General features: G+C 36.5%; 1 protein-coding gene across 1 annotated transcript in view; it reads left to right on the top strand.

Moving 5' to 3' along the window:
- Positions 1-1,758: 1,758 nt before the first annotated feature.
- LOC140230540 (furin-like) overlaps positions 1,759-19,264 on the top strand; it is a 57,511-nt gene continuing 40,005 nt past the window's right edge. The window contains exons 1-5 of the mRNA XM_072310684.1: positions 1,759-2,004; positions 3,649-3,750; positions 8,164-8,265; positions 12,195-12,323; positions 15,787-15,863. Coding sequence (XP_072166785.1) covers positions 1,825-2,004; positions 3,649-3,750; positions 8,164-8,265; positions 12,195-12,323; positions 15,787-15,863 — 590 coding nt within the window. The 5' untranslated portion in view covers positions 1,759-1,824. The remainder of the gene's footprint in view (positions 2,005-3,648; positions 3,751-8,163; positions 8,266-12,194; positions 12,324-15,786; positions 15,864-19,264) is intronic.

Below are 19,264 nucleotides of genomic sequence, written 5' to 3'. Positions count from 1 at the left end.
CCTGCTGAAGTTTTTAGGAACTGCACGAAGGTTGTCCAAGGTTGTCCGATTTTCACTGATCTTTTCTACGTTTGTTTATCTACTAATAGTACTATGAAGATGAATATTTGGGCGACTTTCCCTCTAATCTTTTGTATATCAGTCGGGTATCCATTCTGTGCAAATTAAGATGTAACTCATATAATCATATATAACAGATGTATTGTATAATTGATGAAAATGTAGATAATACTGTTGAAAGTATACTACTGTTATTTTTTATTATGTTAATGAAATTGCAGAAAATTGATATATTTGAAAAAAAATGGCACACAGAGAATAAATCAAATCAAATCAAATCAAATCTAATCAAATCTAATGTAATTAAACAGGTCTCCCTCTGTCAGAAAGCATAATAAGAATGATAGTCTTATAGCACAGGGACCACGGGTTAGGGGGGGGGGGGGGGTGAGGCTGCAACCCCCACCCTCCACTTTTAGCGAAAATCAACAAAACGCAAACAAACATACAAACATACAAACAAACAAACGGAAAAACCCAAAGAGTCAAGGAAACCCATGACCGAGAGGGCTCTGTCCCGAAATTCTTCCCGCCCGTCGATCGGCAGGGGAGAGCACGCGGGGGGGGGGGGGGGGGGGGCGCAGAAGATATTTATCGTGCCACAAGCAAAAGAAAAAAAGCTTCAGCGCAATTTCTACAATCGGCTGACAAAGATGGTTTCAAAAAGAAATTAGGGGGGGGGGGCCTGTACCCCCTTTCATTTTGTTTCTATTTCTTTTATTTCTTATAAAAGTAAATGAAGGGGGAGGGCGCCCGATGGCCCCCCCCCCCCCGAGTGTAGCATCAATCCCTCTGTGGTTGTTTTTGTTGCGCTGAAAAATAAGAAATTATTCTTTTCTGTTACTGTACACACCATGAATTCACACGTCTATAAGCGTTTGATAGTGTAAATGTGTATTCATACAAATTTCTCCATTACATCTGTGTGAAGTGTACGTATCATCATTTATCCCCCCCCCCCCAAAAAAAAAAAAAAAAAAAAATCCTGTTGAAATGTTAGACTGATAAGTAGTAGAAGTCAAGTGAATATAATTTATGGAGTACTGTAGTTGCTGTCAGAGCTGGCACAACAATTCAAACATGACGTCATACACCGTCTCTTAAAACCGGAAGTACATTGTGGGTTATACGCAAAAGTTCTACATGGAAAACTGACGCCTCTCTACTCTGCATGCAACGAACGTTTCCAGACAGAGAATGAATGCCTGCCTACTACTACCGGTACATGTAGTTATTTCTGTGACTCTTTATTTCGCTGCACTAGCTGCTTTCTGAGTGACAGTATATCCGCCGCTCTTTGTAGACTTTGATCTAACGTCTGTGTTATGAGAAGATAGAGAAAATCAGCGTAGCTTGCCTATGCAACGATCATCGGATGTTGAGTATTATTACTGTACTGCCTTCCTCTCTTTCTTAGTCTAAAGCTTGTATCCCCTTTATCAGCTGACTGGAGCGAGTCTTTTGAAGCCAGCACAACCGTTCGTCGATCTTGCCCAGCGTACACGCGTAGAAACTATCGCGGCTCACGGTTCGTAGCGCTACACTGCAGGAACTGCCCTTCACTGCTGACATGGAACCGATGGAATTTGCAGATTAGGAACCACTCTGACCGTATTTATACACCTAGGCACCTACTGTTTCGTGGCATTGTTATTGTTCATTTATTTCCCATAGGTCAAGTTTTGCTAGAGAATATTTGGTTCCGATCAGCTTCCAGAAATTGAGTAAAGTAGACATATTTTGACTTGTCGGAAACGTCGAGCGATGGATGTGCAGCTATTGAGAAGGACGTTTCTTCTAATATTGTTTGTTGTGTTGTGTGAAGTACAATGCCTTTCATCGTCTGGAGATTTCTACACGAACACATATGCTGTGCACATTGAAGGTGGTCCAGCACAGGCACAAAACGTTGCAGAAAATTTGGGATTTGTTTATCTCGGTGAAGTAAGTATCATTTATGAGAGACTAAATATTTTGAAGTAATACTCGCGTCGGTAATCAGAAATATTGCCACTTCATTCTCCCATATGCCGTGTAACAAAACATCCATCGTCTTAGACTTAAATCTGCTGTCTTTTTCTTCTTCTAGAGCACTGATGGTTACTACAAATTAGTACACCCAGGCACAAAACTAGGGTTTTCAACACGTAATAGTTACAGCCCCAAATTTACAATTGGTCTGCATTGGGTAGATGTAAATTTACCTTCCACAATAATCCTGTCAATATATTGATTGACTGTGCCTTGTATTTCCTGAATTGGGAATTGTAATGTACTCTCTAACGTTAAGTTAGTAAATAATAATAATAATTGACAGTGCTTATATAGCGCATAACACAAAGTGAACATATGCGCTAAAAAAAAAGAAATGAAAAGATTATACAAAAACGTACAATTCCAATTACTGTGATGGTACTGAGCTTCATATTTGCTTACACTGTAAACAAATGCAGTTTTGATATTTTTGTGACTGTGAATGGATCTGCAATCAAGAACAATCATGATGGAATGAAAAACATTCACTATGAGTTGTTTTCAGGAGAAAAGTGATTATGGGAAGCGATATGTTTATGACTTATTATTTTACAAATATCAGTTGATTTGAGAAATTGTTGCATGCACATGTACATTGTAAAAACAATGACACATACACAGTATGCCATACAGCATATTTTATGTGTATAATATTTTGTGAATTGGGCCCAGGATGACAATTTTGCCAGACTTCAAATTTTAACTATAACAGTGGAATGAGAAATGAGTTACTTTTGAAGAAGCAAAGAATGATATCCTGACCTTTAAGATGACAAATTGTGTTTTATTGTGGGGAGGTACACCCAGCATGTTAAAGGTTTTCATGCATGTCCGTTGATTTGCAAAGATGAAACCATTATTAGTGGATACTGTATTATGCACAAAATCAAGTTCCTGAGGTAAAGTAAATATTTTAAGATTAGTGTTTGGAGATGCCTGCAGGATGCAAGATACATGTAACTGAAGTAATGATAATGATCTTGTTTCTTGTATACTATTTACCGTAGATCATTGTGACAGTAATTAGTTGTAGCTCTCTTCATTTCATTGAGATACCACTCAAGTTTTCAATGATGTGGTATTTTGTGTGAAATGATTTAAATCTTGGCAAATGCTATCAGAGGAATTTGATGTGACCTTTTACAATAAACATCTCCCCCTCCCCAGCGTTGATCACAAATATATATTTATATATGGAGGGGGGGGGGGACGGGCATCTGCTTTATATACATGTTGAATGTTTTACAGGATGGAAAGTTTTGTTTATTTCTTGATGTGTGACACTAGAGCAAAAGTAAAAATTTGCTTTTTTTTCACAAAATATGGCAAATGTGAAGTATTGACAGTCTGCTACTTTCAAATTGTGATATTCAGCTATACTTGCAAGGGATAGAAATCATGTTTACTCTTTACATAAACTGTTATCCTCAAATGGCATAAATAGAGGAGGAGAAAACTGTAGTTTTTATATGTTTATATCAGAGCAGTTTATGTCAGTCACAGTGTATACTTTCTCCAAATAAATATTTTTTTCTTAACTTTCTCTGTTCACAGATATTTCAGGACCATTACCACTTAATGGACCATCACCATACAGTTAAGAGATCAGCAGATCACAGCCAAGTTCGACATGTGCATTTGTCAGAGGAGCCGAAGGTTAGTCAGATTTGACAATTCAATGAAGCTGGTGGATGATTGTAAATAAGCCATGCAGGTCTTCTTGTTTTTAGTATTTAAATGAAATGCAAGTGATATTGTACGCATTAGGGTCAATGCTGCACAAATCGAGGATGAGCGTAATATTTGCCCTATCCAGTACATTATTCCTTGGTATTCCTTGAAATAAAGCCATCCAATATTGTTATCTTTAAATCATAATCTAGAGAAGGCAAAAACTGTAAAAGTGGGTCCTAGCTACAAGAATTTGAAGTTGACTCTGCATACACACAAAAAAAGTAGTGACTTGCACTTGCAGCAAGAGTTCGCACTATCAGCAAGTGTTCGCACAACTGACAACAAAATAAAGGTGTACTGTAAAAGTGGATATTTTCGCGCGACTAATTTTTCGCGCTTGGCTGGGTAAGAAGAGTTTCGCATGTTTTTAATTCCGCGGAATCAAGACATCACGCACAGGAACATATAGCAAGCGAAAATATTCGCGCGCTTTTATTTTCGCGCTAGTTTCTGGTTGCACGAAATGTGCGAGAATTTAAACACGGCGAAAATTTCCACTTTTACAGTATTAGATTGCTATTTACCACAGGAACCAATGGAAATTTAATGCACTAGCCTACACTTTTGTATACATGTGTTTCATTATGCTTTGATGTTGCAAATGAAAATCGAGTCCACTGGCAAAAATACATGATTTTAATGTACCACTGAAATGTCTTCCAAATATGAATAGAACTAATAGTTCATGATTATTGGGCTTAGGGAATGCCCAGAATGTACAGTTGTTGGTAAAAAGGGAAACCATAGGAAGTGAAACTCTTCACAATTTCTCAGGAAATTCATTGCAAACTCTTTTCATCTTGAGACCGGATTGATAAGATCATGGTGAGACCTGTCTTCATTTCTCCATTACGAGAGTGGTACTTTTGTAGTGTTGAAATCTTTGCAGCAGGGGAAACAGAATGAGGAAATAAAACCCAACAGCATCAAGACTGTGCATAATACTTCAGTGAATCTATCTGTAACAACTACAAAGACAGTTATATCACATGAAGATTACTACTGGCAGAGGGACTGGAATGATATGATGAGAGAGAAAGAAGGAGAAATAATGTACTTATAAGTGATTTATATGTGTGTGAATTGTATTTGTGTGTTTGTGTGCATTCGGATATTGAGTAATGTCAGTTAATTTTTCAGTCATTATATTCTGATAAAAACTACTCTCGCGACAAGTGGTAGTTTAAAATAGATCCATTTAGTTGCTTGATGACTTCAAGTTGTTAGGTACACTGCCAAAGAGCTCTTCAAGCGCCATAGGCATGTGCAGATTGTAGTGCTGGAATCTGTTTGCTGAGTATGTCGACAAAGATGGATTCTCCCATTAAACCCTGTGTGAGGACACCCTCAAAACAACAGGACCGGATTGGATGCATTGTTTCATTTCTGCACTTGTACAATTGTAGCATAATTAATACATTTTACTGAATGATTTGAAAGTTCTCCCTCCCCCAATATTACTGTATATCAAAGGAAGATTCTACTGCATCAAAGTTTCTCGAAATAATTGTTGACTTTATTTTCTTTTACATTCATAAAAACAATTTTAAAAGCAAAAGTCATAAATGCAATTCCAAAGCAAACAGACCGTCTATAGAATGTAAGGATTTTCTTGTGCTGAAAGGTTATTTGCTTCCAATTGGATTCAGTTCTAAATATACATCATTGAAGTTTGAGGAAAAATCTGACAGATTATTCAAAAGATATGAATTTTCACAGTTTTAAGTTAAATCCATGTGGCATCATTGCTTTATGAAACTTCAGACATGTCACAGTTTAGTTTCATTTTTCTAGCAAAATGATAGGGTGCTTGATTTTAACTTTCAGAAGACGAGGGAATGAAATTACTTGGAACATATGTCAGCAAAAGCTGAGTTGAAGGAATGTGTACTTGCATAACAAAAAGATATTTGTTTTTGAATTTTCTGTATACAATGTATTTTCTTTACATTGCTGCCCAGCTGTGATATCACAAACTTTTTTTTTTTTTTTTTTTTTTTTAACTGCAATGGCAACACCAAAACTTAAAAAATTCATTCATTTCATTGGAACGGATTGTTCAATTTTTGTCAAACTTTACTGATGTTTTCTAATATACGTAGCTGCACTCACTCAATCCACATGTATTTTGGATGCAGTCCCCTGTAAAGACAGTCATCTCCTTGCTCTGTTGTTCCAGAGCTTTAAAAGTGCGACAGTGCAAGAAGGAATTAAGTCGAATGGTTTAGAGTTACTCGTGACATGGAACAGAGTCGAGGGGTCGATGGCCCTCATAAAAGCCTGCTCCTACCTGAACAAAAAAGTTCAACTGATGAAACCGCGAAGCATACCTGGGCATTAAATCATGAATGAAGAATTACAAGCTTTTGTTCTTACGATACTGACTGCATGTTAGTTAACAAACTACAACATTATGTAGTAATCAGGTGACAAATACAACATTTTTATTTTGTTTTTGTTTTTGTTTTCTTTTTTTGATGGTGGGATTAATGAGAGGCAGTATTCAGAGTGGTTTCATGTAGACTGAACAAACTTAAAATCCATTAACAAAATGTCTGAGGTCATGTCCTGTAGGATACCTTGTGTGTGTGTTGACCATTTTTAGCTCACCTAAGCCAAAGGCTCAAGTGAGCTATTGCGATCGCCCTTCGTCCGTCGTGCATCGTGCGTTGTCCGTCGTGCGTCGTGCGTAAACTTTTTACATTTTCATCTTCTTCTTGAAAACCCCAAGACCATTTTCATCAAACTTGGCAGGTAGCATCCCTAGGGGGTTAGGGACTCAATTTGTTAAAATGGGTACCATGCCCCACCCAGGGGGCCCCCAGGGGGGCCCAAACCCCCCAAAATGAAGGAATCTGTAAAAATCTTCTCCTCTAGAACCAGAAGTGATAGACCTAAATTAATACTATGAGTTAGTACAAGTACATTGATGACTGTAGTTTCAAGTTTGTTCATGGCAGAATCAGGGGTGCCCCCCTTGGGACCCAGGGGAGGGGGTGGGGAGGGGTCCTAATGGGGCCTAAATTGTACATTTTTATCTTCTTCTTGAGAACTCCATGACCCATTTTCACCAAACTTGGCAGGTAGCATCCCTAGGGGGTTAGAATCTCAATTTGTTAAAATGGGCACCGTGCCCCACCCAGGGGGCCTCCAGGGGGGCCCAAACCCCCCAAAATGAAGGAATCTTTAAAAATCTTCTCTAGAATCAGAAGTTATAGAGCTAAGATAATACTATGAGTGAGTACATTAATGACTGTAGCTTCAAGTTTGTTCATAGCAGATCCAGGGGTGCCCCTCTTGGGGGCAGGGGGGGTTGGGGGGTCCAAATGGGGGCCTGAATTGTACGTTTTCATCTTCTTCCTGAAAACCTCATGATGGATTTTCGTCAAACTTGGCAGGTAGCATCGCTAGGGGGTCAGGATCTCAATTTATCAAAATGGGCACCATGCCCCACCCAGAGGGCCCCAGGGGGCCCCAATCCCCCTAAATTAAGGAATCTTAAAAAAATTGGGCCCCTATTGTACATTTTCATCTTCTACTGAGAATGCCTGGTCAAATTTTAGTAGAGCTGTGAATAATTTAGATTAGTGACTGCGTGAAAGGTGAACTTGCGATACTCAGGTGAGCGCTAGACCGCGGGTCTCTTGTTAAAAAAAGAATTCCTTGTACGTATAGAAACAAATAACAAAAACAAACGACAGTAAGATGAACTAAACTAACAAAGATCAAGCCAGTACTTCAGTAAAATAGCTAGTACTGATAGCAATGTCACCAAGCAGCACTTACAGGTATTTGAAACATACAATGGTTTTTTGCTTTTGAAATTATGCATAAAAACCCTATTTATGATGCTGCGTGATGTGCCATGAAGATGAAAGTAATATTAAGTACATCTGACTGCACAAAATATGATGAAGGGAAGAAAACACAAACTCAACCTAATGTTTGTTTTGTTTTGTTTTGTTGTTTTGTAAGTGTGCAGTGATTGAAACATTACAGGTACAATTTACATAAAGTTACTAGCAAATTTGAAGCATCAACTATGTCGCCAGAATATCCTTATATCAGGCTTATGGCATTCATCTATGGTCAGGTGTCACAGTAATGTTTCTTTCCTACAATGATATCAAAATCAATAAAGCTATTTTAATTCAATCTCAGAAGACCTAAGGTCATTCCAGCATTTCTGCTTTTATGCAGTTTTACTGCATGTTTGAAAGCATAAACAACTATCGGTATGTAACATATTAAAGCTTGTATGTTCAAGTGTAGGTGATTTGTAGGTAGTGACTTACATGCTGTAGAAGTAACATTGCATTTTCTCATTTGTTGCAGGTATTATGGTTTGAACAGCAGGTGGCCAAAAAGAGAACAAAACGAGATCTGCTTCCCTACAATCCACACCTCAATGACCCAAAATGGCCCATATGGTATCTGGTAAGTCAAGTCTGTTTAGACCATTTTTGGAAAAAGGAAAAATCCACATAAAGGTCAGATATATTACATATCCCTTTTGCAAATGTCATGAAACTTTGCATGGTTGAAGAATAATGTCTCCCGACACTGTGAATGAAATCTTACAGTAGTACACCTCATAGTTTTCAAGAATGAAATGAACTCCACAACAAATTCAAGTTGACTTTGATACATAGAAAGAAATTGGCCAAAGAGAACAATAGAAGTTTCATCAAAACCAGTCATTGAATGAGAGAGTTTAAATGCAGTTTTAAAGTTCTACTTGTTGGCAGCAATAATAATCAAATTGGAAGAAGCCATGATGTCACCAGCTCATAACTCTCCCAAGTTGGTTTGTACACAACTGCATTCCCCTGAAAAAGTCATTGTTACTATTGAAGTCGGGGCGAGAATACAATAATTTGGTCCAAAGTATACATCTTATTGGCATTGATTCAATGTTGAATAAATATTCAATGTTGAATAAATTTACATCATAGTAAAGGTTTGTGAGCAGTTTAAAAGATCAGTGATTTACAGAAACATGGAAAACTGTTGAATTACATGAATTCTATAATATACATAGGTCTGATTCTGGTGAAACCTCTTCCATTCTATTCATCTTATTTTTGTTTACATTTAGACCAAGTGTGAACATGGTGTAGAAAAACACTTTCCAAATCACATTTTCTTATCATTTGCACAAGTTCTCGTAAATGTGTCATTACTGCCATTATAAAACTGTACTGTGTTAATTGTTCAATTACTTGAATTTCAAAGGCAATAGAGCACAGTGGGTAACTGATGGGAAAGAGATTGACAGGATTAAAGGTACAGTATTGTACTCATCTGCGTTTAGCCCTTTTAGGACAAGTCCCAAGCATACTTGGGCAATTGTCTGTGGGAAATGCGTATTGTAGCAAAATCAGCCCGTCCTCAACAGGTTAAGCATACTGCGGGCAAAAACTTTGTTTTTGCCATATGACATATACAGCGTATTATACACCACTCATGAAATATGTCATTAGTATTTTCATAGACTCTGAAATTCCCACTGACTCTCCCCCCCCCCAAAAAAAAAAGAAGACAATATTAGTGCAATCTGTACACAGTTTTCTCACCTTTTTTAATGTTGTACTTGTAAGTTAAAAGAGAACCAATATTAAGAGATCCTTTAAAGGACAAATTCACCTTCATTAACATAAGGATTGAGAGAATGTAGCAATATTTTAGTAGAACACATTATTGAAAGTTTGAGGAAAATCGAACAATCCGTTCAAAAGTTATGAATTTTTGAAGTTTTTGTGCAGTCACTGCTGGATGAGAAGACTACTGCAGTGTATGATGTCACATGCATAACAATATTGTAAGGAAAATATAAAGAGAATTTCACAAAATTTCATCTTTTGAAAAAAGTACACATTCCCTTGACTCGTTACTGACATATGTTATGGGTAATATTATTCTCATTGCCTTTAGAAAGAGGCAAGTCAAGTGCTCTTTTATTTTGCGAAAAAAGTGAAAATATGTTGAATTTTCTTTACATTTTCTTTATACTGTTGTACTCATATGACATCACGAGCCTTAGTAGTCTCCTCATCCAGCGGTTCCAACACAAAAGTTTTAAAAATTCATAACTTTTGCATCGATTGTCCAATTTTCCTCAAACTTTCACTGATGTGTTCTACTAATATTGCTGCATTCTCTCAATCCTTATGTTAATGAAGGTGAACTTGTAATTGTCATGCAGGGATCTGCACCTTGGGTACTACTGTATGTACATTGTAAGTACTGTGACTTTTCATTTTGTTTCTTGTGTTGTTCTGAAATTCATATAGACAAAGTGGCATTATATATAAGAGACAATAACACAATTCACAGTGATGTTTTTAGAACAATTCTTGCCAGTGTACCAAGGAAAATGTTGCCAGTGTCAAATTTAACTTTGCCCATGGCTTATCAAGCAACGGGAAATACAAGCTGACGTCACTGTATACAGGTGGTGAGGCAGTATTCAAGCTCTATATGGCTGAAACTGGATGAGGAAGGACATTCATCTCAGCATGTATACTGACAAATGAGGGCATTTATTTGGTCATTGCCAAATAAGCTCAAGTCACCGGATACTGGTTCATATATCATTGGCAATATGGTCTGTGATTTAGTTTGGCAAACAATCCTGGAATGAGTGCAAACTTTTTATGGTACACTTTATGCATGTACCATATCTCTATATTGCATACTCACACACATGGCCTGTTTTGACTGTAAAAGTCCTTAGTCAAGCTGTTTGCAGATTCCATTTATAGCTCAAAATAAACTTCTATTCATCAATTCATATAAATGATTGCAATTGATATAATTACATGTTCTAGTTAGGGAAAAGGATTTCACATTTCCTGGTACTCTCGATACTACAATTGCGTAAGTTGCATTATCATAGGAAGGTTGTACAGGACACTTCCCTTTCTTTCTTGAGTTTCTATTGTCCTATTGATATCTTTATATCCTCATCAATTGCCACATACATGTGTAGGTCTGTACATATAATCTCTTACTTATTATTCATAACTTCTTGTTTGGAATTATTCATGTGAGTATCATGTACAATTGTGTATGATGTGTACCTTTTTGTAATTTATGAGTTTGATGCTGTTTGAAACTACATTGTAAATAAATAGTTGGTCATCCATACAGTCCAGGGTGTCACATGAGGTAGATCTGTTTACCACAGAATGGCTTGTCACATATTGACACTTTTTTGTGTAATATCAAATGACAATGGCAGAGCATTACGTTAGCGAGATATTTTGTTTACCGAAAATGTTGTCCTCAATTAAATCCTTGCTGAGTGTATTTTTTCCATGCGTGATCATACCATGGAGCTACAAGAGCATACACTGTACTGAATAGGCAAAAATAAGCCATGACAGTCAGAGTTGATGACTACAGAGTCATAAATATGGGGTCAGGTAAAGTTCATGTCAACAAGAATGATTGGGTAGCCATAAAATTCACTGTAAATCAGGCTCTCTGTATTACCATAGTACAGTACTTGATTGCTCATTTAGTTAATATTGATCTATTCTATGCAAAAAAGAAAAGAGAAGCTAACTATGTGCTGTGTGGTCTTTAATAGCTAAATTCACTTTTTCACTTGCGCGATATTTTTTACAGTCTCAGTAATTTCTCCCCTCTTCGTTTTACACTTGTTCCGACTTTTCACTGACTAGGTGCATTATATATATTCATCAGTGTCATCCTGACAGCGATGATTATAAACTGCCAGCAATAAACGTGACTAGCACCCACCTGAGGTCTCTATCATCCATGACTCGTAGTTTTAAGTCATTTTACTTGTAAAAATTAGAAAAAAAAAGACAACAAGACAACCACTGAAGTATAGGGCTTGATTTTAGGGACATTGCAGAAAGATCACACTGAAGCTGTCATTATTGACAATCACCATTCTGCTATGAGCTCACATTCTGAACCATAAAGATGCAAACCTCCCTCCCTTCAACTCCCAGTAGGCACATTAAAATGATCTGGTATTGATGGCAGGTATTAAAGCTTCTATTTTTGTTATAAAAGAAATTTTTGTCATCAAGTTGTTATATGATATAATGCAATGCCAAAAGTGAATTCACTTGTTTCAGCATGTACAAACGTGTATTTGATTTACTAATTGTTCTGTTGTGTTGTATGATGCAGCAAGAAACACTACATGAAAAATATGTGTTATATGGTATATGAAGTGTAAGTTGCCGTGGCCTCACAAGGAACTTCAAGGCTGTATTCTTTTGCAGGGATCTCACTCAAGCATAATGCCTAAACATGTAGGTGTTTTTTTTTTCTATCGCTCTTTGTCATTTCTCTTTTTCTCTTTTTCTCCCTTTGGCACTTCCCAGAATCGAGGACCTGGCCTGGATATGAATGTTCTGCCAGCCTGGCAACAAGGCTACACAGGGAAGGGTGTGGTCGTCTCCATCTTGGATGATGGTATTGAAAGGGACCATCCTGATCTTATGGCAAACTATGTAAGTTATCATTCATCATCATCATCATCATCATCCTCAAACTCCCCGTTTTGCTTCCTTTTTTGGTTTTCCCAATCTGTCCTTATCCTGTAAAATGGTATGAAGGTTATGTAACAGTTGTACAATGTGCATTTAAAAGTATTTTGTGTACAATGTAACCAATTCCTGTCTGTGCACTACACAAGGTCCATGAAGGAGGAATACTCAAAATAAATAATGTGTCAAACTGCATAACTTCAGTTGTTACAGTGTATTTGTGTACTTCAAGTTCCTGTCGTTACAATATACTTTACTTGCATTTTTTTTTTTACTATTTAAGTGGAAGTAAAATTCAACTGTTTTGTTGCTCAAAGGCAGATGTCATGCTTTATGTTGTGTGAATCGTTTTGTCAAATGTTTTTTTAGTTTGCATTCACATTTGTGGTATTTGTCTCGCATAGATTATATGATTTTTTTTTTTTTTTGTGTGTGTGTGTGCATTGTTAAGAAGTATAATTGTATGTGTGCTACCATCCCCCCATTTTTTTGTTGGACATTGAAGCATGTGAAGTGCAGTTTCACACCACATATAAGTTTGGTATTAAAATGAATAGAGGAAATATGAGCAGACATAGAGAGCAAAAGTTTCATCTAAAGCAAACCTGTCTTTAGGAGAAAGTTATGGAATTTAGAAACATTACGGTGATTAAAAAGCTAATGAGGTGATGATGTCATTGCTTCACAGGTTTCACATTGATGTACTTTGTACATTTGGATTTACACAAATCAGTTTCCCCATTTGATATGAACTGAAATTAAAAAGTAGGGGTTGACACTAACTCTTTTCAGTGGTTGTCCATTCGGGCAATTTAAATCTGCAAATGTGAAATTTGGGGACCTTTATAAAAAGAAGTAGTGGCTGTAAAATAAAGGAAACATGACATTAACCATCCATTTTGAATTTTAATTTGCCCATCAGGCGACAGCTAATGTTGAACCTTGAAAAGGAAAATCTTGTGTCATTAATAGCACCCAATGTTTGCAATGTTTTAATAACCTGCTAAGAATATATATTTGTTGAGAAAACTGTTGTAGTTGTGAAATTATGGGCCAAAAACATGTATTTTGGCATTTGAATCTGTAGCCAGTTTGAAATGTGGAAGTTGATGACATTATTACCTGTTGTTAGCATATAGTTATCAGTTTAATTATTCAAGGAAAATGCAAATATTAAACAAATCATATCATTTATTAAATTGGTTTGATTTTCCAACTTAACTCAAAAGCCGACTTAAATATGATGTGGAATTGCTAAAGGATGTAACCCTCTTTTTACATGGCATTGCAAGAACTTTCAAAAGTGAATAAGGTTTGTTGAGAGGAGTTTGCCCTGTCAGATGGCTCTGGCTTTCTTCAGACAATGAGCACTCCCATGTATTAATGATCATGTTAGTAATAGTGATAATAGTCTGTCTTTGGTACAGAGCCTGGGAATTTTAGCAGTGAGTCACATTTCACCACACACTGTGGATTGGATCTCTTTAACCCTTCCATTTAAATCAAGAATGAAAAAAAAAAACAAACAAACAAACAAAGACTAAATTAGCAATTAAGAATAACCCCGAAATTATCCATACTCCTTAAAGAACAGGCACACACACTCACAAATTTCCTCCAAAATGTAAAGTTACATCTGTAATGTACCTGAACACAGCATATTCTATACTTCTTTTTGAAATATGACTTGAAAACTGCAGAAACCGTTACCACAGTACAATTGTATTAAGGTGTCAAGTGGATTGTTCATTGGCAGTTTAACTTCAGGGTATTGGTCAGTCTGTGTTCGTGTGCATGCCTTCATATGTGCATTTTTGTTAAAATGAGCAGCCTACTGCAAATTTCTGCAACACAACCCAACATACTGTATAGAAGATGTGCACAGTAGACTTGCAATATCACTAAAGATAATGCTATGTCAAGAATACTACCATATTCTGATTGACAGGTCTCAGCTTCTTGGAAATTGTAGTTTTTTGGTTGTTTGTTTGTGTGTGTGATATTGCTATTTTTAGATCTCACAGGAAGTTAATTGATTGCATAAAGGCCAAAGGTCAAAATAATAATGGTTGTCCTAGTACTTTAGATTCTGTAAATTTTCTTGTACATTGAAGAACCATGAACCTTTCCCCATTTGTTTGTGATCCTGCCTTGTTATTGTCACTCCTCTGGATGATGTGTTATTGTCAGATTTCTTTGTTCTTTTTTTTTTTTTTTTTCTTTTTTTTTACTTGCAAGTCCTGTAAAAGAAGGTTGCATCACATGCAGATAAAATAGTGTTTGTGCAGATCAGTCAACTGTGTGCCCGTGTTGTGCTTGTATACAAATGTGCTCTCAAAGTTCAAAGCTTGCTTTAAAGGGACTATACAGGGTTCGAAATTGGCGATGGTCCGCTGGCCATCGGCCACCCAAAATCACGTCGGACTAGCTAAAAATCATAAAATTCTGAAGTTACTAGTCCGTCTGGCTAACCAAAATATTGCTTCAGTGTTAAAATTGATTTTAAGTAGTCCGCCTGGCTAGTTAAAAAAAAAATTAAGTGGGACCCTTGCTGTACAGTACTGGTTGAGATAAGGGATTCATGTTTTGAACATTTCTAAGTGAGATAATTAGAGACCTCTTATGATATATGAAAGAGCATGTAATTTTAAGATGGATTCAACGTTTATTTGATGAAAATTGGTTTTGAAATGGCTGAGATATCCAAAAAAGTAATAATAATAAAAGGCGACATGCCACAACTTTATTAGGATCTCTTTGTTTCACCTTGTTTTTGGATATCTCAGCTATTTAAGAACCGATTTTCATCAAATAAACTTTTGATACCTTTTAGAATTGCATGCTCTTTGACATCTCATAGAGTGGTTTCTGAATATCTCGCAAACTGTTACAAGCTAAATCCTCACCTCGACCAGAACTGTACACACCCTTTAAGTTAGGAGAACTACACAGTTCTCTATTTTTTTTTCTTTTCAAGGAAGGATATCTTTCTTCGTGTTGCAGAATTATGGATGATTTACCTATTACATCCTCAATCATATAGGCCTAACGTGCATTATTTGTTCAGTGAAATGGTAACATGGATCCCTGCCATTACCTTGGTGACCCAGTCCTAATACTATTGTGGTAAACAGATTTCACAATTTGCGTTACTGCCCTTTGTGTAAAGGCCACTCAGCTATTGTGTTTCATGAATCTATTAGCAAGGTGCCATTCCTAGAAATTATTATTCAATGCTAATCAAGGCAAGCATGATACATGGTCTTGCTTTATCCCAAAGCCTATACATTTATTCAGGATCCATATTGTCATTTCACGATTTCTTTGAATAGACTGTTACCTGCTTTATTTTGCTGCATGCATTTGTGAAAATTTGTGCCTACTATAGTGGATATACTTTGTGTTTACATGTCTTTGTGATGTGCAGATGGCGAATGCAAGTTATGATGTCAATAGCAACGACGATGACCCAGAACCCCGATACAACTATAGCAACGAAAACAGGTGCCAATTGATACTTTTCCAAACGTAGAGGGGGAAATAACATTAACCCAATATGAGTTGCATTTGAAATTTTGTGGGTGATGGTAAATACCTTGTCAAGGCAACACACTCACTGTATTTCATCTCTTGAACAGGTCATGTCAGTTAGGCTGACAAATTTTTTTTTTTTTTTTTTTTCAGAGAACAAGGAGGAAATATTGATTGATTTCCAGAGCAATGAATTACTGCAGAAATACTGGTAATATGTACAACATGTAGTCATTTGTTGACAAATCAATACATGTGTCAGCACAGCAGGTTTACTCAAACAATTCATGCTTGAAATATAATGCTAGAAATGGCTTATTGGGGCTTTGAGAGCAAACAATAAAGACAGAGTCTCTGACTTATTGAAAAATCAATATAATTGAACCTCAAAAATGGAAGTGAACCTAAAACAGTATGCTGTGTTAAACGATGATGTCATAAGAATTCTGAACTGACAAAGCTGTGAAGGTGCATTGGCCATGGGCTCAGGGTGGCGTACATAAATGTTTCAAGACCTTTAAGCTTTAAGGAATTCTATTTTTCATCCCTTTGCCGACCCTAGCTTACTTAACCACAGAAGAAAGAAAGAAAGATGTGTTAAGTGAATAAATGACTTCTCAATTCCATGTACTTAAAAGAGAACAAAGTTCTGGAATTGATATCAGTTGATTTTCAGTGGTTAAAAGTATATTTCAGAAGCTTATATTGAGTTGCAGCTACATGTATATTGTGTTTGGCCTGGCTAACTTCTTGTTTTTGTTGTTGCTATGTTGGAGTTAGGGGATATGGAACAAACGATACAAATATGAGAAAAAAAGATATGGTTGCCTTTACAAGGTATATACTTTCACAATGCATGCATTAACATGTTGCTGTGACAATGTTCCATGATTGTGGGCTAATCTTTGACAACTCAAATGGATCTCATTTTGAGTTCAAAGAATACAATCTGGCAAAGGTAAGTTGGTATTTTTATCGTGCATGATTGCTTTTCATTCTATTCTGATGTCCTGGTATATTTAGTATGCATATCATGTTGACGGTTTGCCATTCCAGTGCATTCTATCTGGTAGAAGTTGGCATTGCACCTACCCACTGGCATGTTTTCATTGTTGTGATATCCTTAAATCACTGCAAGCCTTGATCTGCTAATTACTAATCTCCTCATCTCTGTCTATTTTTCAGGTATGATGATTTGTTTAATATTCCTCATTTCTTTACCTCTATTTAAAAAAAAAAAGATTCTAACAAACTAATTTGCAAGGTTTTTGAATGTACAAGATGATTATTTGTTTCATGAAATGTATGTGTTTTTGGTGGTGTGAGGTTTCAGTGAACTCCTTTATGACTGACTTAATCACATTTGAAAATATCCGACCTTAGATATGGGCTGGGAAAAAAAAAAATAAAATGGCAGTATGCTTTCATGACGCCATGAAAAGACTGCATAGTTACATAATACTGAGCGTTTGGCGGTGGTTCTTTGGTCATGAGAATACCGATCTAGCTCTGCTTGTGTGAGCACATCTGCAGTGTTGTAGATAAGAGCGGAAACCCCGCTGAAAGAATTTTGAAGGAAATCAAGCAAAAGCGAAATCTGAGTGAAAAGTCAAGTGAGATCGAACAGTTATGGATGATAAAAATGCCACTTTCAGTGTTGAAAATGTCATGTGTGTCTTTCCTTCTGAGGGGGCGTGCTCACTTCATCTTCTATTTAGGCGCTTTTGTAATGTCATCTGATATGTTTCCATTGCTTTTGTGAGTGAAATATCACAACTTTCACATTTTCATGAAAGGAGCATGTCTCTCCATGACCTTGCTGAAGCCATTGTACGGTGTAGAGCATTGTTCATGTAGATTTAGTTGGATGCAGCAAAAATGTTAATTCAAAATTGAAGGGGAAAAGTGATTTATTTGGTCCTTTTTGTCAGAATTTGAAAGCACAGAGCTAAAATATAGTAGCAGGCAGACATGTCATTATTCAATAGGCTGTAAGATTCCTATGCTACAATGCTGGATCACAATGTTATTAAAAATGCCTAACGTCTGTTATCATTTGTTGCGATGTGCTCAGATTTTCGCTGTAACAGCTTTATCTAAAACTTTTGATACAACTTCTCCTTGAAAGCTGGTAAAGGTCCACATTTTTGAAAGTTGCTCATTTTGTATGCATCATAATAGTGTGGAATGATCCTCACTGAAAGACAGTGCATATTTTAGAGATTATTTTTCTAACTCACTTCACTGGATTTTAGATTGACTTGTTGCACTTGAATAACCAGCTCCTTTCTTGCCTCCATATTCTGTATGAGAGTTGAATGATCATCTCCTAGCATTTTACACCATAATATATCTCTATCTCATTCTCTCCTGTTTCTTGTATTTTTCTCCCCTCCCCATTAATTCATTTCTGCATTACAAACATGTGGCATGCCAATGATTAGAATGCCGGGGCCAGCTTTGATTTGAATGACCACGACGCCGATCCCACGCCTCGCTATGAGAAAAAGAACGTCAACAGGTTTGGCGCCTCCCGTTGTCAGTCTCGATCTCTGTTTTTTTGATGAGAAAAAAAAAAGAAAAAAGAAGAAGAGATGTTTGATCTTGTGGCATGTATCGTGCCTCTTGTCCTATTTGATGATTTTAAAAGTGATTACGTGCTTTTCATGTTTGCATTGCATAGATATATCTGTTGCATATTTGCTTTGATCGTTGTTGCATGTCGGTGTTCTACGTCGTGCTCTCCAAAAGTGAGAAGTCATCCTTTCAATTGGTGTCTCATCTTTCCTTTTGTGGTTTTGCCGCCAAAAATCTGTGAGCAGCTATAAGCTGGTGAGAAGATGATTTTTTTTTATTTTTTATTTTAATTTGTCCCTTAAAGGGCATAGCATCTCCACAACATATTGAAATTGAATTTCATAGGGTACAATTTGGAGCGCAGGGCGGTAGAAGTTTCATTGAAATGCACATAAAATATTCAGAAAGTTGTGGAATTCTGCAGTTTTATAAATTTGCAGTCTATTCCTGATATTGACCCTAACCATATCTTGAATATCAGTTAGCTAGGGTGATGATGCTACTTAACTCACAGTTCTCCCATTAGGTGTTCACGTAGATATTATGCAGATACAGATTTGATCAAAAGTCAAATATAAGGGATATTAATACTATTTTTTTTTCTGTTTGATTTCACGCAAAAGAAAAAAAGGGAAAAAATTAGTAAAGATTTGAGTGCATGTCAGTGTGAAACTCGTAAGGCCATGACATCACCTCATCTCACATTATGATTTTACTATTTTTTTTTTGAATAATGTGTGACAATAAAAAAGGTCTTTTTTTATACTTGAGGTCCAAGTTTGATGAAAGCTGTACCA

Source organism: Diadema setosum, chromosome 7 (assembly GCF_964275005.1).
Source record: "Diadema setosum chromosome 7, eeDiaSeto1, whole genome shotgun sequence".
Classification (NCBI taxonomy): Eukaryota; Metazoa; Echinodermata; class Echinoidea; order Diadematoida; family Diadematidae; genus Diadema; species Diadema setosum.
The sequence above is the reverse complement of the archived record's forward strand: the minus strand, read 5'-3'. Positions and strand labels throughout refer to the sequence as shown.